Genomic DNA, 25,098 nt, shown 5'->3' on the forward strand with positions numbered 1-25,098 from the left:
TGCGGGGAGTGGCAGGCACGGCCCATACCCCAGCAAAGAGAGCTGGTCATGACCCACCTTCCCCCAAAAATGTCCCTCTGACCCTCAGTGCCTGCCAAGGCTGATCTGGCTTCTGCTCAGACCCACACCCTGCAGCCCCAATAGGAAATGTCCCAGAGCCAAGCATCCCTCCCCAGTTCAAACGGGGTGCCTGCTTCTGCCTTCCTGCTTGTGCTGTGGGGACACTGCAGCGGGAGACAGCATGGGGGGCTTTGCAGAACGGCACATCCATTCAGCCCTTTGTTTTTTCCTCCACCACCCATATGGTGCAGGCTCTGCTGAGGACGTGCACCATGCTCCCTGCCTGCTGGAAGCATCCTGGACCAAGCCAGAGCGCTGCGGTGTGGATGGAGAGCAGAACTTGCCACTTGGCCTGGCTTAACAGGAGCTGACTGGGGCCTCATGGGGCCACCGGTGTGACCTCTGCCCCCAGGCTGAGCAGAAGGCCCGTGGCGGCAGGGCAGGCCCCGCACGGGCAGGCTGGGGCTGGCTGTGGAGGGAAGTGGGGCCGGGGGGGTCCTGCTACTCCCCGTCCCTCCGGAAAGGCTGAAAGCGGAGCTCCAAGCTCATGCTGCTGCTTCCTGACGGCTTTTCCTGGTGAGTCAAGGACATGGCTTCGGTGCAGGCCCAGTGTGAGGAGCCCTGCAGTGCAGTGGGGCAGCAGCCATGATGCCGCGCAGTGGCCTCCAGGAGCCCCATCCCCAAGCCCTACTGTCCCTCTGAGGCCAGCACCGGCTCAAGCGGCTGTGGGAAGGGTTTGGGCCGCAGGTCCCAGTGCTGCCCACGCACCACCAGCCACCTGCATGCACCTCAGGCACAGCCACCGCAGGCAGTGACAGCAACCGGAGACATGGGGCGGCAGCAAGAGGGTTTGGCTGCAAATCAGGTCGAGGAGGCTGAGGTGCCTCTCCGGGCATGCTGGGTGGCCTCGACTGGAGCCCAGACTCCTGTTACCCAGGCAGAGAGAGGCACAAGCATGGTGCTGCTCCTCTGTGGTGTGCTAGCTGCGGGCTGCTCCGCCATTGCGGCTGTCCTTGACCTCCAGGCCACAAGCACCGCCTTGGCGGTGCCACTGCCAGCTCTGGTTTCCCCGAGCAGAGAGAGCAATGCCAGCACTCTGCTCCCATACATGGGGACTCACAGGGCTCCTCTCCTGCCACCCCCAGCCCACAGAATGCCACCTGCCCAGGTGTTCGGGTCCTGCAACGCATCCCAGGATTGATTTGAGGCACCTGTGCATTGAGCATCCCACTGGGAACGGGGTGGGTGTGGGAAACCTGCTGGGAACAGGGGAATGCAGCAGAACCGCTGCCTCATCCCCCCTCATTCCCCTTCCAGATTTCCCCAAATCACAGGCTTAGCATCTTTTGAATTGCAAATCTCCCATTATGCAGAGAGCAGTTCAGCTTTGCACAGTAGCTGTGCGGTGCCTTCCCGCATCTCCTTTCATTTCCAAAAGGAAATGAGTGTTGATTAAAGAATTCAGAGCTACTGCAAATTATTTGGAGAAACTGAGTAAGTTGCAGTGCAAATCCTCTTAGTAATGGCTCCTCATTTCTCCTTAATTCCCTTCTATAAATGGATAGCTGGGATTGAGCATACCTCTGGAAAACTGTCCTCCACCAAGCCCTGCAGACATGGGGGCTCTGGAGGAAGTAAATGAGATCTGATCAGGACAGAGCTGCCTGGAAAAATCTGGGAGAATAATTAAAACATAACTCCCAGTCCAGCAGAGCACTGCTGTGGCCACTGGGCAGTGGGGCAAATGAGACCCGGGAATCCCCTGGGAGCCTTCCAGAGGTGTAAATCACAGCGTCTGGAAGGGCACACGCATCTTTTTAAACGCCACTCACCAGCAGCAGCCAAAAGCAAAACACAGGCTCCTTGGGCTCGGGACAGGTTTTTGGCCCCGACATCCCAGTGTGCGGGGCTGGGAGTCGGCTGCTCAGAGGCTTCCACTGCTGGACCCAGAACTCAGAAAGTGCTGCTCACCCTCTGCCTGGGAGCTGGAGCCGCTCCAGGCACCAAACACCATGACCTGTCCAAACCAGACAGGGAATAACGCCCCGATGGACACCAACCTCAGTGTTTGCCCTCGCCTGGGCCATAAGAAACAGCCACATCTTCCCCAAAGCAGTGTTTGCCCTGGCTTCAGGTGCCCTGAAACCTCACTAAATCCATCGGGGTTTGCTCACTACTGTCAGGGATGGAGATGTACTTCGTGCTCCATCGGGAAAACACCTCATTTCCCAGAGCTGCTGCACAACACAGGCAGGCACCTGCTAGGGGCAGCGAGCACTGTGCGTGGGTTCCTCTTGGCTCAGACATGGTGTGGCCAGAGGTGACACAGTGCCATGCAACTTTGCTGATTTCCTGGCCGTGGTAATTCAAGTCTACATCACAGTTTGCCTTCACAACAGCACAAGAAATGGATGTACCACTACTGCTGGCAGGTGGCTTTGGGGACCTCCGGCTCAGCAGCACCAGGAATGCTGCGGAGGGCAGAGGAGGATGATTCCATCACAACCACTGCCTTCGAGGCAGCCAAAGAGAAAGACGAAGGAAAACACCCAGGTGTGATAGGTGTGGGGACACAGGGCAGAATGTTTGAGCCGTGGGAGGCTCTACCCAGCTGGTGCTGGGAGTGAGCTGGGCTTTCTGCTGGGGCTCTGGTGACCAGTTATGGCCCTGGAAACAGGAAAGCACTGCAATGAACACGGCGTTTTGCACCACTGCGGTACCAGAACCCAAATAGTTGGGACATTCGATTTCTCAAACGCCATAAACAATTTATGCAGATCAATTACTCTGGATTTTTTTTAATCCAGCTTAAGGAAGAGGAACTCTTTCAATACACAGACAAGCTTCCCCAGCCCCTCCCCCCCCCGCTGCTCCCCCAACACACACTCATTACTCTCCATGCTTAATTATTGATAAAGGCATGAGATCAGCAGCAGCCAACTGTGCTTGTGCCCCACATGGCCCAGCCGGTGCCGGCCACAAGCCCATCTGCGCTGTCCCATTAGCTAGGCTTTTAATTTTAAGTGGGGATTTTTTGCAAAGATAATCTCTTCCGCCAGCAGTGATTTATATCAGCGGGGGTTGCTCAGGGTCAGTGTTTCAGGCAGGTCCTCCAGAGCCTTCATGATGTTTTCCCCATGGCCACAGCTGGAGTCCCATGCTTGCCAATATTTGGGCATTTTTTCCCAACGGGAGAAAACAGGAGCAGGATGGGATGCGGGAGGATGCGGGAGCAGAACCAGAATGCCATGTGCTCATCCCCAGGCAAGTGTTCCAGTGACTGGCAACCATCCCAGGACCAAACCTGCTTGGGAAACAGTAACCCTTGTGCAGGTGTCACCACGAGGACACCTGTCCCTCCAATGGCAAAGCGCATCCCCAAGTGCTGCGGGATGCAGTGATGGCACCAGCGCTGCGCTGCGGCCATACAGTTGTGAGACACAGTGCTGCAGCTTGCATGGCACCGGCGGGGTGAGCTCCACGAGGTGAGCCCTATAGGGCCGGGGTGCGAGCAGTCAGGCTGAGACAGCAGCAACAGGCGCTCCCGCGGAACCCCCTGGCCGCAGCTCCTCCCGCAGAGCTGTGAACAGAGCCAGGAGTCCCTCGCCACCGTGGGCAGACGTGAGAAAATTAAGGGAGCATTCCTCTTCCCTATGTCGGTTCGTCGAAGGACCGGCAGCCACCGGGTGCCGGGGGCTCCAGAAGCGTGCGAGTGGGGGTTCCTTGGGGACACGGAGCCGGGAAGGAGCCGGGAGCAGCCCGCATCCCGCGGGCTCCACGCTGCGTCCCCACGGCCTCGCCCTGCCCCAGCGCAGCACCCGCTGCCTGTTCCCTGGGGACGGCGAGCAGCAAAGCCTCTCTCCCAGGTGGAGACGGCCTCGCAGCCCGCGCCGGCTCCATCCCTTGTGCGCGACCCCAGCTCACCGCGTGCAGTGCCCGGGGCATGGCACGGCCCCCGCGGGCTCCGGGCGGGGCAGCGCTGGGCCACCCCAGCACGGGCAGCGGGGATCGGCCGCCCGAGAACGCGGCGCCCCGCAACCCGGCTCGCATCACAACGCACCCAGAGCGCGGCAGAACCGCACCGTTCCGGGGCTCACCGACAGCAGAACCGCGCCGTGCCGGCACCGCATCGCCCCGCAGCGCGGCTGCCGGCAAACCGCCCCCGGCCCCGCGCACCGCCGCGGCCCGAGGAGCCCCGCACGGCTGCGGGGCCCGCGGAGGAGGAGGAGAGGAGGAGGATGCGCTCACCATTTTGCCCGCCTCCATGGCCGCTCCCGCCGGGCCTCGCCGGAGCCCGATCGGCGGGGCCGGGCCCCGCTCCCCGCGGCTCCGCAGATCCCACGGCGGCGGCGCGGGGCGGGAGCGGGGCGGGGGCGAAGCGCGCTCCCGCGTGGCCCCACGGAGGGATGGGGGGAGGGAGGCGGGAGGCGGGAGCGCGCTCAGCCCTGCGCTGAACAACAAAGGGCGGCCTCGGGGTCGGTGCACGGCTGAGCCCCCCCGCGCCGGGAGTGTCCCCGAGCTCGGGGAATGGGGGCACTGAGGGATAACCGGGAGGTGCCCCTCTGCCCGAGCCCTGCCCCGGTGCCATGGGACGGGGAGCAACCGGGCAGGAGGGAACGCAGCAGCAGGTCGGCGTCTTTGTTTTTCGGCCGAGAAGCACTTTAGCAGCTTCACATGGGAGGCACAAAAGAAATCCAAACAACTCCGCTCTCATTCTTTAAATTCTCTTAAAGCAAACCCAAAGCAGGGAGGAGGAAAAGCATCGCGGCACTGAAACGCAGCTGGCCCTGTGCAGAAGGTTCCCAGCCTTGGGGAAAAGATGCTGCGTGCTGCTGGCCGCGGGCTGGCGGGGCCGTGCCCCGGGCTGCTGCGCTCTGCTCGCGGCTCAGCCGCTCACTAAGGGACTCGGCCACCCAGTTTTCACACCTTACCCTCAGCTTTCACTCGCTGCCCTCACCCTGTAGATAGATACCTGGTGACGTGAAAAAAGTCCCAAAAAGCAAATTCCCACTTTCAATGAACCTGGCTCCTATGGGAGAAGGTGCTCTGGTTCCTATTCCTCATCCCAGCCCATGGGTACACACAAGGCAGTGCTCCAGGCACAAGTGCCCATCCTCACTGCAGGCATCCGTCCCATCCCCATCCCAGTACATCCTTGTAGCACATGTGGCAGGAGCCATGCGTCAGGTCCCTACTGTACAAACCACAGCTTGGGCACAGGAAGCAAAGCCCGGACGGAGCGCTGTGGGGTGAGAAAGGGAGCTGGGTTTGCTCCCTCCTAGCTGCAGAGCCCTGCGTTCAGCAGTGCCCAGCCATTTATGGGATTTGGGATAAAGCCCACCAGCCGCACCAGGGAAACCTTGGTAACTTGTGTACCGATGTTACAAATGAAGACTGACTGTCTGGGATGCAGGAAGATGCTGCATCCACTGCAGCCCCTCCTGGGAACGTTGCTAGCATGAAAATGGAAGCTGCGTGGAAGGCGTATGGAATACGGAAGATGCACGGAAGGTGGGAGCTGCATGGAAGCTGTGTGGAAAATGAAACATGGGAGGTATACTGAAGATGTGAATGTCAGTCCCCATCATGCAGCCCTGCCCTGCTGTCCCCCTGGGTTAATGAGATCCAGGATTCATTAACTCAGCACCAGCTGGGCTTAGCATCACTCCGAACCAGACCTGGCAGTGCATGGCTTGCTGCCCTGGCTCCATGGTGCAGAGCTCCTCCTGTGGATGCAGAGCACCACAAGGCCCCAGCCCTATGCTTAGCATTCCCAGCCTCATTTGCACACACAGAGACCTTAAAGCATGTGTTCCATGCACACCCCAGGGCACAGTGGAAAACAAAGAGAACTGCTCACATCCTGGGGAGAAAAACCCAGTTCTGTCCTCCACCACGACATGCATGTGAATTTTCCTACTCTGCCTCCTGCATGGGGATTACATAGCTTGTAAAATTTTTTGCAGGATCCCCAGCACTTCACAGCAAACCCAGTCAGCTCATTGCCATTAACCTCAGCTGGCTTTCATCTCAGCCAGCCCCAAGAGGAGGCAGGGGCCCAGCAAAACGGTGCTGGATCGGTCCTGGGTGAGCTCCTGCCATGGAGGAGCTCATGTCATCAGGAATGACATGAGTTGGTGCCATGAAAGACATTCCTGTATGGAGCTGCTGGAGCCTGTATCTGGGTCGTGTTCCCTCCTGTGCCATTGCAGCACAGACAGCAGAGCCATCAGGGGATGGAGAGACCCAGCTCTGGAGCTGCACAGCAAGGAGGGCTCTGAGGAATCTCTCAGGCTAAAGGGCAGGCACAGGAGTCAGGGCAGGAAAACGAGTAGCCAACTCCCACTGAAATGAAGGGAGTGAGGCACAAAGCACATCAGCAAATGGGGCTGTGCTTCACTGCAGGCAGTTTGACAGGGTCAGACCAGCACTGATCTACAAGTTGCTGTGTTTGTGTGGTTTGACATTTCTTACTTCTCTCTGAGCTCATGCTCCGAGGGGACATGCAGCAGAGCTGGGCCCACCCTGCGATGTGAACCGTTTGTGTCTGAGTTCACTGGTCCCTTTTCCTCCCCTACTGCCCTTTTCACCAGGTCTAAAAATACTCAAAAGCCTTTTAAACCCTCTTCCCTTGCAGCCTCCTCCCTGCTCAATGATTAATGATATCTGGAGCTCCCTCCCGATACCTCCACATTCCCCTGGGAGGACAGAGCTGGAGCAGCTTTTGGGCACCCCAGGGACTCACAGTGCACCCACAACAGCATTATCCCCTTGATTCCTCCCCAAAATGGGTTTGCACTTTGTTGTCCCATTGCTTGGGATGTCCTCTTTTCCCCACTCCTGCTCAGAAAGGGTTGGAGCCAATCTGCACTGCTGCTCCCATGTGTGAGGGCAGTGTATGCTGTCCCTGCGCTGGGAGTTGTCTGCTCTGTGATCTCCTCTCAGGGGATGCAATTTTTTCCAGCTGCCTCAGCCTGGAGGAGCCATCCAACCCAACACCCATGCAGAGCTGGTGGCTCCCAGTGAAGCAGCCCAGCCCTGCCCAGAGCACACCAGGGCCCATGGGGTGCAGCAGCTGGGAAAGGTTTACAGGTCCTAACCCTAACCCTTTGCAGAGCCCCATGCATAATGTGGAGCTGCAGGGGCAGTGACAAGCACTGAGCACATAGGAGACCATTTGCTTTCTGCTGTGCAGGCTTTAGGCATCCTTAGCACTGAATTTTCATGGCTCTGCACAGCAGCCTGTGCTGCAAGGATATGCTGAGCCATGCTGCGCTTTGGTTCTGGTCTGCAGAGCTGAGGGACACCTCGGGCTGTGTGGGGTCATTGGCTGCACTGCACTATTCTGCAGCCATTTAGAGGAAAGTGTATGCCTGAAGTGGTTACAACTGGGGGTGAAGCAGCTGCTTTCCAGCACCGACTTGTGCATGAGCGACAGTGTGGCACTTTAGGGCGGATTTCAAAGCTGTTCGGGTGCTCCACCACTCCTGAAAATCTTGCCAGACTATTAATGCCCAAATACCTGCAAATCTTGATTTAGGATAATACCCTATTTAGTGCAGTACTTAAAAAGCTCAACTCATTAAAAAAAAAACAAACAACTTTCTAATGCTGCAGGTCCCCATGCATGTGAAAGTGAGAGCACAAAGCTGCGGGGCCAAGAGTAGGCAGTCCGGGCTGCAGGGTGGGCCAGCACCACACTCTGTTTTGCTGTCAAAATATAGATTTTCTTCAAAAATTAAATAATACAGCCACGGTTCATGCCCCTGTTATTGATAACGTGTTATTTTTAGCTGCCGGTTCCATCGATGTCTGCTCATGTTCCAGCGCCTGCAGCCAGGGCTGGCGTGGGGTGAGCAGGAGCTCAGCAGCTGCACAGCAACGAGCTGTGAAATGCACAAGAGAGATGGGAAGGACAGGCAGTGCCTGCCCTGTGGGTTCCCATCACTGCAGGGCTGCTCTGTGGGAACGGGGCAGGCGCAAACCCTGAGTCCCACTGGGCAATGGGCACGAAGTCTTGCTAGGGACAGAAAGGGCAGGCACCAGCTTATGTCCTAGAGCCAAAAGGACAGCACTCAGTGGCATCATTACCACGTGGGTGTAACTGAATTGCAGCAGGAGGATGTGAAACCTCACGTCTAACCTCAGCTAATATTAAGTGGCCACTTGCTTAGCACTTGCAGATGTTTCTGCGTCCCCTGCGTCTCCACACGTACGTGCTGGTTCTCTGGAAAGCCCTTGTGACTCCAGCGGAGGCTCAGTTTTCCTTCACGCACATGCAGCCTGCTCTGCACAATGCACCACTTGAGTTCTGCACTTCCTTCTTGTGAGCTGATGCGACGAGATAAGCACAACGCCCAGCAAAAGGAAGCGGGGTCAGCAGAGTTCATCAGCGTGCTGCCCAAACACCAGTGCTGCGCTCCATGCACTCACACTGCTCCCCCTGTCAGACAGCTGGCATGCAGGAGGGTGGCTGGGTGCTCCTCCATCACCAGGTGCTTCTCCATCTCCTGGGTGCTCCTCTTTCCCAAGTGCTCCTCCATCCTATGGGAGCTCCTCCATCACTGAGGTGCTCTTCCATCCCCCAGATGCTCCTCCATTCCCTGGGAGCTCCTCTGTCACCTGGGTGCTCCTCCATCACTGGGTGCTCCTCCATCTCCCGGGCTCCTCTGCCCCTGGCTGTTCCTCTTTCCCAAGTACTCCTCGAGCCCCTGGGAGCTCCTCCATCACTGGGTGCTCCTCCATCCCCATTTCCCCTTCAAGCCCTAGGGGTGTACTCAGCTAAATGCTCCAAGTCAGAAATCAATAGCTCCTACTTTCTCCTCACTTCTCCACTTTGCAGCCCTTCCATAACAGGATTGTTGCCATAAATTATTCAGGAAAAAAGTCGATAAAATGCGGCTCCCATTGAGTTCCTTTCAAAACCCTTAAGTTTTGCCTCAGAGGCACCAGCTTTATTTACAGGGAGCCAGGGCAACAGGGCTGGTGCACGAGGAGCACTGGAGGCTGCAGAGGAAGCAGAATCAAAGTACCTCCATCCCTTGTGTCCTCGGATGCCTGGGGAGGCGGATGATGCCCCATACCTGGCAGTGTTCAAGAGGCATTTGGACAATGCCCTCAATAATGTGCTTTTACTTTCTGTTAGCCCTAAAATTGGACTCTATGACCTTTTGTAGGTCCCTTCCACCTCCGGCCATCAGCCAGAGGCCATGAAGCCTGTGGGGCATGAGGCAAAGCAACTGGTTCCAGAATGATGGTTACAAAAGGGTGTTCCCAGTAACTGCATTCTTGACATACTTTTACAATGTGGATTTTCTGGTACCATCACCTCTGCCTTCCCCGTGTGAAAGTTAGAATTAGAGACCAGAGTGGGGTCAGCTGAAGGACAGACAACCTGGGTTCAGGTTAGAAAATCCCCTCACACTGCTGACAAGGCCAGGGCTGCCCAGGCTGCAGCGAGGTCCTGGCATGGTGACCCTGCAAGTGGTGCTGACCCGTGCTCAGCACAGAGTCACAGAATGGTTGGATAGGAAGGGATCTCACAGCTCCCCCGCCCCATCCATTACTATGGGCTGGGTGCCCCCCCAGCTCAGGCTGCCCAGCGCCCATCCATGACCTGGGGCACCTCCAGGGACGGGGCATCCACAGCTCTGGGCAGTGCCAGGATCTCACCACCTTCACAGCCCCCTCACATTTAATTTTCTGATGGACTCACAATGGGAGAATAGAAGAGCAGCCGCACTCTGGTACCTAAGTACATGCTTCCATGTGCTCTTACAGAAGCAGCTGCGGCCACACTGTCCTTGCTTGATCTCTCTCATGCTCAGGATGCGCGTGTTTGTTTGCTACAAGTGGGGAAAGCAAAAGCATGTGGTGCCAGAGGGACGTCCGCTGGGACACGGGTGGAGCAGGGCGTCCTCAGAGCCAACACTGTGGTGGAAAAAACCCAGTGTTTGGAGGAAACAGCTCCTGCTGCCTGCCTGAGGCTTACAAGCGGGGCAATCACAGGCACGAAAGGCTGCAAAATTCCTTCCTGAGGTCTAAATATTAGTTTTTACTCATTTTCCATTTTTGAAAACAAAACAAATGCCGCTGGCCTGGAGTGCGCTAGTGAGCCATTCCACTTCCCAGCCCTAGAACAAAGGGCTGCACTGTGGTGCTCTTCCAGCCCCGGGACCGCTGCTGGAGAGGAATCGAGAAGGCAAAACCCTGCCTTGGGCGTGGAACACATGCCTGTGCCATCCAGCAGGATGTGGAAAATTGCACTTGAACTGGACACACCTCTCTGGAGGCAGAGAAGTCCCTGCACGGCCACCATCACCCTATGGCACCGCGTGGAGGAATCCCACTTTACCTCAGGGATGCCGCAGCAAAGCCCTGAAATCTTCCAACTGCTTGAGATCATCATACTAAATACACCCAATTTAATTATTTTTAAGCCATTCTGGACACTCCCAGGCTGCGGCATGGAGCCAGCCCAGCACAGGTCCTCACTGCCTCCAGGGCACCCTCCTGCAAGGGATGCACTGTGCCCAGAGGAGACCCACGGGGACAAGGGACATACAAGCACACTGCGGGGGCTTGGCACCATGGGAGAGCAGCACCCAGCACTGCTCCATGTTCCTTCAGGCAACTGGGACTTGGAGCACATTTTTGGATGCCGGCTCCTGGCTGAATGCAGCCTCACCCATCCCAGCAGTGTGCAGAGCTGGGTCCTCGCCCCGCAGGGCTGCAAAGGGTGGAAATTCCCAGGGTTAGAGCAGTGAGCCCTGGCCATGGCTGTGCCTGGATGCTGTAAGCACAGTGCATCCCTTGCAGACTAAAAGCAAATGGGCATTTGGAGGCACTAAGATACCCAGAACTGGCTTATCAGAAGAAAGGAGCTTGGCAGACTCTGATCCTCCATTATCTCTGATAGCAATCAGCAGCTCTTAACATCTCCATACTCTGCAAAATCTCCTTCTCCTTCTCCTGAGGGAAAGAGAAGGTGGAGATATAGAGAATAATTGATCCTGTGGCAGCAGAAAGGAGGGAAAAGGGTTAAAATCATAAACAATGCAATGCATGCAGCCTGGCTGATTGCCATTTCCACTTGGTGGTTGATGAGCAGGAAGACTTGACTCAGCTTTGACTTGGGTACATCTTTTTGGCAAAGTATAAGAGATGCGAACTGGGATGTCCCTGTGGGCACCCCCAGCAGGACCGTGGCAGCAGAGCACAGCCCCAGCCCCTGAAAAGAAGAAAGAAGCCATGATGCAACAAGCACAGGACGTGTTCCCCAGATGGGCAATTGCAGCAAATTTGGACATCTCTGTTAAAAAAATAAAATGGGAATGCATGAGACTATCCCTATTTCTAGCTGCAGCTCCTCCCCTGTGCATTTGGCCTCCCCGGCAACTCAGTAATTCAAGGCACAGCTTTTGGAGCTATAAACAGAGCCCAAGTGGGACTGCATTGCTGAGCAGACAAACAAGAACAGAGCACGGGGTGAGCCTGTGGGGGCCGAGGGCTCTGAAGCAGCAGCAGCAAAGGGACCCAGGAGCACGCACCTTTGCACCCTCCAGACAAGTGTTTACCTCCACATAAGCAGCCAGTCTTCGCTGGCTCTGTAGGAACATTTCATTCCCTTTTGTGAAGTAAACAAAGTGCTTCTTGCTGAGAAAACATGGGATCTCCATCAGGTTACAGACTGGGAATGACGCCACCAACAGAGGTTTTCCCAGGCAGCACAGAAGTCAAGGACTTCCTTTCCCCTGCTCCAGCCATGCCTTCAGACTGTCCCACATTGCCAGAGGAAGGGCAACTTCTGCTGGGAGCACTTCTGGAGGCCGTTCTGCTGGAGCAAGCGGCACATGGGATGTGACACGATGCCAGCACACTGCAGGTGCTGGTAATCATCAGCACGGGTGATAGCAGCCACGTGGAGCTGGACTTCAGGGTCTTGGGGTCCCTTCTACCCCAGAATATTCCAGGTCTCGAGGCTGTCAGGAGGAACGGGGACAATCCTTGGGTGTGCGTGGCAGCGTGCTTTGTGCTTACAGATCCCTGTATGCTTGTCCACTTTATGTGAACACAATGACTGGAAAACACTATTTTCCAGCCAGCATCTGCTAATTAAAATAAAAAGCAATGCCATACACTCTCTAGAGAGCTCTGGGATGCTTGCGTGAAATAAAAGAGACAAACGTTAACAATAACAGCAAGTCTCCAGCCCAGCCCTGATGAGAGAAGCTTCTGCTCCCAATGGGTCCCTTTGTTTGCAGCAACTTGCCTCCTCCTTCTGCATCGTAAATATTTAATGTGCCGTCTCTGGCAGCCCAGCTGCTGGGAGAAAAGTGCTATTGGGGTCTGTGTCTGTGGGCCATGAGGGAAAATGAGAGGTGGGAGGTGAGAGCCACAGGGCTGCCAGGACACCTCACAGCCCATGGCAGCAATGGGTGCCTCGGGATGGTTGTGCACACAAGTCTGCTCTATGTAGGGAGCAATGCCATCAAACTGAGACTGAGCGTAAGTACACTCAGTAAGTACACTCAGTATTCACCCAGGTAATGGTTGGGCAATGACAAAAGTAGAAGGCAAAACTATTAAAGTCCTGCAAAACAATGGTCGCAGCTCTGTTAATGAGAGAATGTGATAGTGCCTGCCTGTCCCAGCACCAAACCAGCATGGAGGGCTGAAGGCAAGGCAAGGAAGGGATCAGTGAGTGCATGCTGAGCCCCATGGGCAGGCACAGACACAGCTGGAGGTGACACACCAGTGGGCACACTCACCTGGAGGCATCCCTGGATGGGCTCCCCAGGGCATCAGCCCAGAAATGCCCCAGCAAAGGAGGAACTGAAATTCTGCCGTTACAAAAGGAAGCTGCACGTGCTAGAATATAAAATATTAAATGTCTGCACACAGCTTTAAGCCAGGAATTTTGCCTTCTGCATGCAGACTAGGGGTAATTTACCTGCCACTCTCATCAGCCCAGAACAGCAAACAATGCACAATGTGGCCAGCAGCAGTCAGGGATGTGCACATCCGGGCCACAACACTGCTGATTGCTTGTTCCCTCCAAACACTCTGTCCCCAGGAAGTTTTCTTGGTTAGAGACTGTGCAAAACGAATCAGGGGACCAGGGTCTGGTTCTCCCTCTGCTCCTCATGCTGCTGCATCACCCAGGCTGCAGTCATGGCAGCAGGACCAGGGTGTCCCAACTACCTCAGCCAAATCCCTTTAGGACTAGATGGGTTTAAGTTGATTCTCTGCACCTATGCATGGCAGACACCGAGCTGCGAAACTGGAGGTGACCAATGAGCCTGAGGCCTTGCCGTGTCCCCACACACCCAGCTCCACCAGCACCTCCTTGTGCTGCCATCCACAGCCCCACCTGCTCCCTGCACCCACTTTCTGAGTCCAGCATCAGAGAAAAACCTCAGTTATTTCTGCATGTATTAAAAAAAAAAATCCCATCACCCCAGATTTCATTAAAGGGAAAGGCAGACCTCATGCAGCTAATTTGGGAGAAGATAAACTATTTTCTTTCACACAGACTAAGCCGTGGGGATGGAAATAAGTTCCTAAGCAAGACTCGCTGAAAGGAGCCGGGATGACTCATTTCTTCGCTGCTGAAGCTGTATTCACTCCCAAGCACCTCTAATTCCTATTACAACAAAAGACACCGAGAGCACCGGGGATCACTCAGGACAAGGCACAAGAGCTCGATTTCCTGGAGATGAAAGAGCAGAGAATTAATCCCCTGTATCACCGGCTCCCCCAGGATGGGCTCAGCTGGCTTCATCCCTCACCCTCCATAGACAGGAGCTATTTTTTCCTGTTCTTGCCAGTGTCAATATGTTTCTTTAAATATCTGTACAGAGAGGCTATATATTTAGCAACACTCTGGTGCTTTGAAAGGAGCCTCATTTCCTGTGTAAGAACTGAAGTTCTTGGCAAAACTGCCAGTGGCTGCAGCATCTGAACCACAAAAATTGTTTTGTAAAAGCGAAGATGTCAGAAGCAAAATGGCATTTCCTCCACGAGGCCAAGGCACGACAAACCAGCTCCTGGGTGGGGAATGTTGCAGCGCTCACTGCGATGCATGCAATGGGATTTGGAGCTCTACGGGAGCAGGGCTGCTCCCCACCCATGCCCGCCTGTGGAAGCGGCTGCAGGGTAACTGACTACGCTTGGTGCAGCAGAAGTGCCGATTTGGGACAGCAAAGGGTGGTGGCAGTGGTGGTACTGCAGGAGCTGGCACAGAGCAGAGCTCTGAAAGGTTCCTTTCGGGAGCTCAGTCACCACTTGTGGCTGCACTGATGTCTTCCCAAGGGGATTTCTCAGCCGGAAATTGCTATTAGTGCTGGTCCTGCACCAGCATGAGGCTGTAAGGACCCAGCACACTATGGCTGCATGCACGGAAGGCATGGCAGCTGCAGTGGGTGAGCAGCAATCGGTGTTTCTCCTCACCAGGAACAACTTGCAGAGGAGATAAGTGCACACTTTTCAGATTTCCTGGAAGAAGTTTCAGCAAGAAACGTCTTCTCCCAACACTTGCTGCAATCAGGAGAAAGTGCAGTGAACGAACACACAAGGACACTGACTGGCACGGGACGTGGCACAAAGCATACTATTGTCCCCTCCCCAACACCAGGCACCACCTCCAGCAGCACCACTGTCCCCAAGGCCATCGCAATGAGGTCTCACATGGGCACAAAATGTGCTCCTAACACAACCCACCTCTGCTCAAGCCTTGGAGTAGCAATGGGAACCACAACCATGACAACAGCCCTGTCCCCAGAGGGGCCGCAACACAGAGGGAGAGCCTTAAGTCAGGCCAGGAGCATCCCCACACCCCAGCAAGCCACTCCTTGCTGCTGCACTGGACACCAACACACATCAAGGAAGCCTCCACCGTCACCCCTTTCCAGGCATATTCACACCTCTCCAGCATTTGGTTTCCCAAAGGAGGGAAGGGGCCATGCAGGAGCCCAGAGGCAGCTGGGCAGACATACTCAAGGTGGTCTTGAGTCTCCCAGTGTATGAGAGAGTTCTCTGCGAAACTGAGGAAACTCTCCCATACACTGAGGTTTCCAGATGATGCTCATCCCTACCCACAGTGCTGCGGGTGCTCCTGGAGCTGGCAAAGCCACAGGCTGTGGGAGCGCTGAGGCAGCCGGTGGCATGGCAGAAGCACTAGGTGGCTTTGCGTCCTACTGCAATGCCTGGTGCTCAGCTCCATCTGTGCGGGTCCTCTGCATCCCACAGAAATCCTTCCTCCTCCTGACGCCATCTCAAGATCTTGGCTCACCCAAGTGCTGAAAATCTCATCTCTGCCAAAGCAGTGCATCACGTCCACACACTGTGATAGCAAGATGTACTCCTCGGCCCCATCCTGGCATGGGAACACCCACAAAGGAAGGAGCGGGGAGGAAAGGGGAAGCCAGGCAGGGAAGATCCCGAGGCACATGCCCAAGGGAAGAGTCTGGGCTTCAGCCCTACCCCACACACCTCCAGCACAGGTGAGCCTAAGCACAAAAAGATGGTATGACATCCCACAACCACCACTAGGGCCTTGTGGGGTGCTCTCATCTCCCCTTTGACCACACAAGGTGGTGGTGTCCAACTCCAGCAGGTGTTACCCAGGTCACTGCATGCCCTTCTGACACACTTTGTGGGAGCTCTTTCAGCTACAAATATTTTTCCAGCTGCCATGGGATGGACAGGTTTGGAAGCAAGAAAGGGATGGGGCTGTGCATTCAGAAACACGGGTAAAACCTTCATTTGGAAAGCTGTCGAGCAGATGGAACTTTGGTTAAGAAAAGTCACTTTCCAAGAAAACAACAACAACAACAACAAAAGCCCAACAGCATGAGGCTTTTACAATAAAACCTCAGAAAGAAGAAGTTTGACAAACATTGTGGATGACCAATATGTGGAAGATCTGAGGAGTGCGTCCAAGTTCCCTAAACTACAGAAAGAGAACTATGCAAAAGGAGCAGGGCAGGAAATTGCACAGAGCTGAACACCCACAGGAACTGAGAGCCACGCAGGGCCCAGCCAGCACCAAGAACAGCTGTGCCAGGAAGGACTCCCTGAGCCATACATCATTCCAACTGAAATCCTCACATTTCTCCTCCTGTGAAGCTGCTGGAGCTGCTCCTGGCGCACTGTCACCATGGAGCCAACAGAGACCGGACCCACACCCCCTGCCCCATCTGCTCCCCACCAGCTCCCTGTGCTCTGTGCCTCACCAGGGACCTTCCCAGCTGCTCCTACACACCCCTTGTCCCCAGATCGCCTTCTTTCCCCCCAGAGTGAGTGCCTGCATAGCCCTGCTCCCCCAGGCACCTCCCGCAGCAGGTCCAGGGCTGGGCCTCAAGAACCACAGGGCCAGGCCCCACTGTTGCAGCGTAACCCAGGGCCACTCCAACAATGTGTCAGCTGGCCCTGAGTCATAGGGGTGACACCTGTGGTGACCCAGACCAAGGGGTGCCCCACCAACAGGACAGGCCCCAAAGCAAGAGCCCTACGGGCAGCATGGCCCACGCCACCACAGCCCACCCAAGATGGCGGCCAGTTGCCCACCTGGCTGTGCTGCGTGGGCTCCGCCCCCTTGGGACAGCCCCGCCCACCCGGAATGGCTCCGCCCACCCAGGGCTGTTCTACCCAATGAAGCCATCTCCCAGCACCTGGCTCGTCCAGCTCCGCCTCGCCCACCCTGCCAGGCCCCGCCCACTGGAGCAACTCCAGCTCACCTGGCCCGACCACACCCACCCCTCAGCCCCGCCCACCTGTCACACCCCCACCCAACCGGGACAGACCCACCCAGGCGCACAAGCCCCGCCCACTCGTGTGGCCCCACCCCCGCTCCAGTCCCCGCCCTCCGGGGCAGCCCTGCCCGCACCTGGGCACGCTCGAAGTTCTCCCGCTCCGCCTCTAGGCCGCCGCCGCCCGCCCGCCGGCTCAGCACTCTGGGCAGCGGGTTGGCCGCCTGCCGCATGGAGCTGCTCACGCGGTCCATAGCCCCACCACGCCGCTCCTGCTCGGCCGCGCACTCGCCACAGCTCCGCTCGGCGCCGCCGCCGGTAGGGCCGCGCGCCATTGGCCCCTCTATCTGCCACTCACGGAGCGGTCCGCCCCGCCCGCCCCACCCTCTCCCCGCCCTGCTTCCGCCCCTTTGCTCTTATTGGCTGATCCTAACGCCACTCAGAACGAGCCCTCGGGAGGGCCGGTCTCGAGCCGCGCAGGCGGCCTGCTCACGTGACCGCCGCCAAGATCATTGGTACGGCCGCACGCCGCTCAACACCAGATCCCGCCCCTCCACAGGAGCCGCGCCTCCAGGGGCCGCCCCATCGGAGCGCCCACCCTGCCGTGTGCTCCCGCCCCCTGGCAAACTCTCTGCGATGATTGGCCGCGGCGCCTGCCGCTCAAAATATCCCCCTCGCTCCCTGTCCGTGCGCGTCCGCGCGTGGCGGCGATCGAGCGTGGCGCCCCCTGGCGGGCGGGGGCTGAGAGCGGCCACGGGGCCCCCGGGCCACCAGCAGCGCTCCGAGAGGGAAGGTCGCGGGGAAGGGGCCGCTGTCTGTCACCTGGCTGTGGGCTGGGGGCTCTGGGGCGGGAGGCAGCTGCAGGCCCCACCGGCTGAGCAGGGCGAGGAGGAAGCACAGCTTGCTGCGAAGGTGCTGGAAGCACTCTAAGGCTGCTCCCTGGTTAATGCCTGACGTTTGCGAAGGGAAGCGTGGGGGGCTGAGTTGGGACCGTGCCACCCGTGTTCTGGGACCTCAAAAACAGACATAAAATCAGTGTTCCCACTTCTGTGGGGTGTAGCTGTGTAAAACCATCCTGTCTGCCCCAACAGAGGTGACAGGACGATCTGGGAAGAACCGCTTAGGATGTGGATTGTCTCGAGCAATTGTGCAAGCAGTTGTCTGCTGCGTAACTCACAGTTGTGGCATATTTTTCAGCTGAAACAGTTGCCACACACACAGTGCACGGGTTACACCAGTGACATACACGTCTCCGTGCTTCTGCCCCGGGTCTCAGGTTCCCAGCTGCTGGGAAATGGCCAGCACTGTGCAGCAAGGCCATCTCCCACCCTGGCTTGTCTCAATCTTCCTGTCTGCTTTCTGTCTAATGCACTTTCTGGAAACCTGCCTCCTTCCTTGGGGCTGGTCCCAAAGGAGCCTTAATGGGTTTAATTCAGCCACTATTGCAGCAAGATGATTAATAATTGAATAAATGAAGACACTGCTGAGTAGAGACGAAGGAACAGATGACCACAAAGGAAAGGGAAAGAATGGTCCACTGGATGTCTGCCAGTCCCACCCCTCTGCGTTGCTAGAAGCACCTTGCTCCAGCATGGCCCCCAGCAAGCAGGTCTGGGGGCTGGAGAGTGATTGCACCTTGGACCCATGCGAGGGGCTCCACATTAGCTGCTCCCTCTCACTGAGGAGCAGTCACCTTCTCTCTGTCCATGGCAAGGGCTGAGTGCCCATTTTGGGAGCTGGGCTGCGCAATGGGGAGATGCCTTGCCTGTGCAGGATTGGAGGATGAAAGCTGGATGCAAGCAAGAGCAGGCTCTTCCTACCAACTGCTCCAAGGCAGGGGCCGCAGCAGCATGGAGCCAGAACCAGCCTACAGTTAGCTGTTTAGAGCACCCTGTGGTGCTGCTGGGCAGTGCCTTGGGGCTCTGCAGGAATTTGGGGGGCTGCTTTCTGGTGGGATTAGGTACCTTGCAGTTAGGCAGGTTGTGAGATGCTCAGAGTGGGTGCAGGGCTGTCCTGAGCTGGTCTGATCCTCTGCTTCAGGTTTCGTGGGGAGGTGATGGGAGAGGGCTGGAAGTGAGTGGGGCAGGGGGAAGATGGGCTGGGCACCACTGCAGCTGCCCAGCAGGTCCTTCTCAGAATCCAGGGCTGGGTTTCCTCTGATCAGGTGTGCCTTCCTTTTGCCCAGTTCCAAGAGGCTGGGCTGTAGCTTGGAGGCAAAGGGCAAAAGGAGAGTCTGTCATGGGGGTGTCTGTGGGGACAGATGCTTCTCAGCTTAATCTTGACCCAAAGGACTTGCAAGCCACAGGGAACAAGAAATGGCAGGAGAGGGGCCAGAGGGGATGTCAGGGGCTGTGAGCCCTGACCAGGCAGAGGGACACTGTTCCCAAGGCTAGGAGCTGCAGGCTCCCTGTCCAGCTGCCCTCCCCAGCCAGAACTGGGAGAGTCTCAGGGTGCCGCTGCCACGCTCCTCACCCTCCCGTGGCCTGGCCCAGGCTCAGCAAGAGCACAGATTGCTCCTTGTTTCAGCAAGAAAATACAGGCACAGAGAGCACCACAGTCCCTCCTCTGTTATCCAGCTGGCTGGGCTGGAGCAGGCGGGCACAGGGCTCTGTGCAAAGATCCTGCTCTCTCTGCCCTGGAGGTGAGACCTAAAACAGGCTTCCATGCTTCAGCCACCCTTGGAGACACCCTAGGACACAAAATCCTGAGCTCCCTGAAGCAGAGAAGCTAGCCCTGGTGGGTACACCTGCAGGGAAGTGGTTGTGACAGTCTTTCCACAAATGCAATAATGGTACCACAAATACAAACCTGGTGATGAGGCTGAGCATACAAATATGGGACAAAAATGTTTTCTGAGCTGAAGTGCCCACATGGTGCGGAGTAAGAACTGGGTCTTGAGTGCAGGGTGATGGCTCAGACCCAGCAGGAGTGTCTTTGGCAAAGCAAAAGGCATGTGGAAGCCTCTAGGGCAGGTGGAGCCTGCACATGAAGGTTTATTATCTTCTGATCCCATTTTTTGAATACTTTAGGCAAAATGGCCGCTGCTGAGTCCTTGTCAGCTAAACTCATCACAGAGCCTTTGTAGGAAGCAGCCCTGGGCTGCTACATGGGGCAGTGAGCAGAGAAGGGAAGGGACTGTTGTCACTCAGCAGGACTGCCACTGCCCAAGCGCACAGGGAGCTAAGGAGCCTGAGGGCATGCTGTGATCCCTACCTTCATCCTGGGTGAGCTCCCCTACTTGACCAGGTTCTGCAAGGACGGATGCAAACCCAAGCATCACCAGGTGTGTTCTCTGCACTAAAGACTCAGGAGCTGCCTCCCCTTTTCCAGGAATCCAAGAACAAAGCTGAGCATGGCTTGCAGCTGCATCTCCAGGCCAGGACTTTGCTGGGCCAGCTGCCCAGGTGAGGAACTCGCTGGAGAGCAGGGCCTGGAGGTGAGCAGTGCTTGCCATCTGCTGGAGAGCTTCTCCACTGCAGGTGCCCTGCGTGTACCCTGGAAAATGGCAGAAACTGCATTTCCTCCTTGCTGCGTGTTTAGACGTTTCTGTCTTTCTGCTGACATTTACTGCAAATATTGATCTGGAGGCATAACCTAATATAGAAATTCCAGTCCCAGGCTTTCACTGCAGTTTCACAGGAGTACTGCAGACCTTACAGCCCTGAAAGAGCAGCTGGCCCAGGGAATCCAACACGAACAGTTCCTGCATGCAGTCAGGATCCATGCAGGCTCAGGGTCTGTCCAGCCCATCAGTGATGCCTCCAGACGTGGGCGCTGCAGATCTCTTGAAGAGAAAGGCAGCTCTGTGCTGACTCCCTTGAATGCACACCCAGGCTCCAGCCATTCTCATTTAACAAATTTTCTTGAGCCGATCACTTTGAAATTCATGCCCTGGCTCAGACACATGGAAATTTCCTTGTGATCCCCATGCCCCTCAGCAAGATCTCCTCTGAGATCTCATCTGAGATATCGCTTGTCTTTCTCAGGGCTGCAGAACCCTGCAGCCGCTGACTACTCTGATCCTTCTCCTTCTGTTTCCAGCTGATCTGCTCCCAGTTTGAACCCAAGTTCCCACAGTGGCGATGAGGCAGCTCCCAGGGGCACTGCGATAACATGACCCTTGATGAAACTCCAGAAGTGAGTCATGGTGGTGGAGCAGGCTACCTTCAGGGCTAAGAAAAGACTTCGTCCTGCATCCCAAACCTGTTATTATAGTGAATCCAAAGACACCATGTGTGGCTTCTATTGAAAGCTGAAACACACCATACGGCAGAGGCTTTACAGACTCCATAAATAGCTGCTGTTTAGGATGTATGGTGTATGGAGGAGGCTTTAGAAATCAAAATATTTAGAGATTTGCATTATTTGTCTTGGCAGAAAGGAGCAACCAAGACTGAAATACAAAATCATCCTTCAAGGAAGGAATGGAGTTGAGGAAAACAGTGAAATGTGGGAATAACAGAGGTGTCAAAACCTCCAAGAATTCCCTCTGCAATGAATGAGAGCAAGAAACACAGCCCAGCATATCTGAAAGCAGCAAGAATTCATTCAAAACGCCTAGGCACATATATATTTCTGATAGAAAATACTGATTTTCAAAAAGAATTGTGACATTTCCATCAACAGCACATTTGAATACTGCAAGAACTTCTAGAACACTCAGCTAAAAGCAGCTCCAAGCTGGGCTGCGTCGGTGTGAGCTGCATGAGTGAGGCTGTCTCCAGCTCATCCTTCAGCCTGTTCTCCTCCTCTCTGTTTTATTCTAGTCCCCACGTGGAGCTGTGTAACAAGAACACTAAGACTGGCCTGAATCGGGAACATGTGCAGATGCTGGGTGTGAAAGCACTGGTGGAAATCATAGGAACAGGGCTACAAGTGGGAAGTGTTGGTGGCACATAGGTTAGCAGGTCATCATGATTCCAGAGTGTCATGGTTTTCTCATCTCATCTCATCTCATCTCATCTCATCTCATCTCATCTCATCTCATCTCATCTCAGTGTGGTTTCCCAGTCTGCCACTTGGTCAAATCTGTCTCCAAGCCTGTTTTCAGCACCCCCAGCCTCAATCTGCTGTCTGCTGCTGGAGGAAAGTGAGTCAGCTTGGTCTGGTACCTTGGGCATGTCAGACCGTCCTGTCTGTCATCTGGCGGCACATCTATCAGTCATACGTGGCCGGGCTCATGAGGACACGGATGTGTGAGGGGCCTGCCAAGTCCAGACAGCTCCTGCCTGTGCTTCACCCACCCCTTCCCCAGCATCCCTGAGCAGCAGTGCAGGATGGCAGCAATCCCAGCGAGGTGCAGAGAAACAAAGGGATGTGCCAAAGTCTTTACTGCTTCAAAGGCAAAGCTGGGGGCTGAGCTATGATGGCTGCAGAGGGACTGTGGGGTGTGGGCTGAACCGGGGCAGAGAGACACCCACACATGGTTTCACCCCAGTCCAGTTTTGCTGATGCTTAGTAACACAGTGTTTTAGTGAAGCAAAAGGCTCTGGGCATAAGAGATCTTTCAGTGCCCTCTAGCCCACACCTTCTGAAAGGTTTGACTCAGTTTCACAAAGTTCAGTCTGCTGAGTTGTGGTGATGGTGTACATCGTATCCTGGAGCACTTGAGAGCCCTGGGCCTAGAATCAGCTCTTCAGCTGGTGCACGGAATCTTCTCACTTCTCCCACTGAGTTCCTCCTCTGGACTTCTACAAGGCCACCATGTTGGGCAGAGGTTTCTCATGTCTAAATGTTCGTCCCCCACAGAGGAGCCCAGTGGTTGCAGCTGTGGTTATTCAGCAGCCACGAACTGCACCAGCACCAGCAATACCTTGCTCTTGCTCTTCCTCTGCTTGCATGAGTCTTCATCCATAAGCCTTTTCCTGGAGGTCAGCAGAGCCCTTCCTTGGGACATAATGATTCTGAGAAGAGCTTCCAGACAATGATTGACATTATCACTGTCCTAAACGGCACCAGCTGAGCCAGCAAATCTCTTTTGTATGTGTATATGGCTGCTGGGACAATGCCAGAAGAATGTCAATTTTACGTCACTGGAACAAAATAATAATATAAGCCAAACTCCACCACACCTACATCATCATGAACTTCTAAAACTCTTGGTGAAGGTTAATGGCCAATTCTTGTGTCTATGGATAACACAGTGATATTTAAGCTGTCATGGCATTTGTGGAAGTGCAATGTAGCAACAGCATCAGTTCCCTAATGAGTTGCTGCAAGTGATGGGTAGGAGATGGGAAGGACGGGCGAGGAGCCCAGACTTAGGACAGCACTGTGCTCTACCCTCTGCTCTGCATAGTTACATGCTGGCGGTGCCCTGGTTCCATGAAGAAAGCACCATTGCTCTGGGGGCAGTGCTGCAAGCAGGACACAGTGGCTGCATGCCTTGCTGACCTGCTGAGCGGGAAGCATAGCTGGCATGATCCATGGCTCTTCCTGCTGCCCTGGCTGCAGAGTCCACTGCGCTGTATTTCTGTAATGCAGATATTCTAGATTCATGTGCCATCTGTGCTCATTCTCTGTCCATTGCCATGTGACGTCTAGGCAAAATCGCCTGAAATACTACTTCTAGGTTTTCTATTTCTAGGTTTTGGTCTGAGGAAAGAAAAGGAGAGTTTGTCATATCCTGTTTTCTCTTATTTCAGAGTATCTTGTCATGGTATATCACTTGCCACATCCGGGCACTACTGCCCATCGGGGCTCTGGGTACTTCTCTTCACAGGATGGTGTAGGACTCCACACTCTTTACACAGAATTTCTTGACACTGCACTTCTTCCATTGTGTCATACTGTCTATCTGCCGCATCTTGTCATGTTTCCAGCCTTGCGCCCCTTTATAAAGCTAACTGAGCCAAGGGGTCCCGCATCAGGCAGAGCAAAGGACCCTTTGCCACAGTCTAACCTGACTCCTACAGTTTATCTCCACCGAACGGGAGCATGAAGTCCTCCACAGCTGCCATTGCTGTTCTCATTGTGGCTGCCCTCTGCTACCAGGTCTCCTCTACTACACGTGAGTCCAAGCTCTCCTCTCTGCATGAATTCTCTGCTTGCTCTTTCTGCTGTACAAGTCCTAGTTATTCTGGTGGCTCTCCCTTCTGAGCACTCACTGCAAGAAAGGAGAGGCACTCTTTGCTACTCTTTGTCTTGCTGAGGGAAGGTGACTGTGGTGGGAGACTGTGGTGGGAGCAGCACCTTCTCCAGCGTGACCCTTCTGGTCCTGCAAGCCTGCTTCTCCCTGCTGGCACTGTTCCTGGTCTGGCTTTAATCAGAAAACCTCTCTTCTCTCCCAGTTGCTCTCAGGTCCCGCGGACCCTGCTGCTACAAATTCTTAAACAAAGCGCTTCCCCCAAACAAGGTGATGATGTACGAGTACACAGGAAGCAACTGCCCTTACCCCGGTGTGATGTGAGTAGTTCTGCCCCGACCCCAAGGCTTCCCCCTGAAATGCGGCAGCAGCAAGAAACTCCACTATGTGCCGTGTCCTGGCAAGGGGCATAACCTAGCTGGGCTTTGCCACGTTAGGAGAAAGGCCTGGGAACTTTGCAGGGGCCAATCTCACATCGCAAGCAGCTGGCTCTGGTCCTCCCTGTTAGATCTGAGTGTGTCACCTCCACCAAGACAGAGGGTCCTGGGCAGGACAGCGTGCCGGCTGGGGAAGGCAGCTTGGGGGGGAAGTGGCTTTCTCCTCTAAGCAGCAAGGACACCTATGATTACATTGAGCTCATCCCTGTGTGATCCTAGGGCTGTTCTGCAGCTACGGAGGTGTCAGCTTGGTGGGGTTCCCAGTGGCAAGGAGCAGGTGGTTGTCCTGCCCTACCCTTCCTTCTCTCCCACCCTTTAACAGTGTTTCCTTCCGCAGATTCACCACATTTCAGGGGAAGATGTGCTGTGCCAACCCCAAAGAGAAGTGGGTTCAGGACCTCCTGAATGTGGAGAAGCACAAGGATGGCAGCAAGTGAACTGTGCTCTGGTCCCTTCCAGCATCACTGCATCTGTAGACCTCGTGGGCACCTCGAGTCACGGCCCTGTTATCTCCTTGCCTGTGCATTTGGCAGACTGTTTGCTATAGCATTTACCTTTATTTATTTACCTATTTAAGTGTATGCAAAAGCATTTTGCTTTGACTTCTTAAGGGCAAACGTTTTATTGTGATTTGTACCAACTGTCTTTTGATTGGCTTTGCGTCATAAAAACAAAGACAAGCTGCCCTTTGTCCCGCTGCTTCTCTCTCAGGAGGCTGTGGGGCGGGGCTGGGGCCTGCGGGGCTGGGTGGCACCTACACCAACAT

The 25,098-nt window shown here is 55.4% G+C and overlaps 2 protein-coding genes across 4 annotated transcripts in view; one reads left to right on the top strand and one right to left on the bottom strand.

Moving 5' to 3' along the window:
- The window catches only part of HIP1 (huntingtin interacting protein 1), a 34,111-nt gene extending 16,959 nt beyond the window's left edge, over positions 1-17,152 (bottom strand). Inside the window, exon 1 of one of the 3 annotated variants that reach the window (XM_021415767.1) lies at positions 16,949-17,152. In XM_021415767.1, coding sequence (XP_021271442.1) covers positions 16,949-17,146 — 198 coding nt within the window. In that variant the 5' untranslated portion in view covers positions 17,147-17,152. Of the gene's footprint in view, positions 1-4,308; positions 4,442-16,948 lie in introns of those variants that run through there. The other 2 variants (XM_021415768.1, XM_021415769.1) reach the window with 2 other exon arrangements.
- On the top strand, positions 17,516-24,957 carry LOC110407818 (C-C motif chemokine 4 homolog). The gene is made up of 3 exons (XM_021415948.1): positions 17,516-23,820; positions 24,101-24,215; positions 24,670-24,957. Exons 1-3 carry the CDS (start codon positions 23,748-23,750, stop codon positions 24,767-24,769), a joined length of 288 nt encoding a protein of 95 aa, XP_021271623.1. The 5' UTR covers positions 17,516-23,747; the 3' UTR covers positions 24,770-24,957.

This window comes from Numida meleagris, chromosome 18 (genome assembly GCF_002078875.1).
Source record: "Numida meleagris isolate 19003 breed g44 Domestic line chromosome 18, NumMel1.0, whole genome shotgun sequence".
In the NCBI taxonomy this organism is placed as follows: Eukaryota; Metazoa; Chordata; class Aves; order Galliformes; family Numididae; genus Numida; species Numida meleagris.

Excerpts from the sequence above, each read along its gene's own strand:
- LOC110407818 (XM_021415948.1), top strand. The coding sequence starts at position 23,748 with ATGAAGTCCTCCACAGCTGCCATTGCTGTTCTCATTGTGGCTGCCCTC. Across the intron at positions 23,821-24,100 it reads CCAGGTCTCCTCTACTACAC|TTGCTCTCAGGTCCCGCGGA; the intron begins GTGAGTCCAAGC and ends CTTCTCTCCCAG. Across the intron at positions 24,216-24,669 it reads TGCCCTTACCCCGGTGTGAT|ATTCACCACATTTCAGGGGA; the intron begins GTGAGTAGTTCT and ends TTCCTTCCGCAG.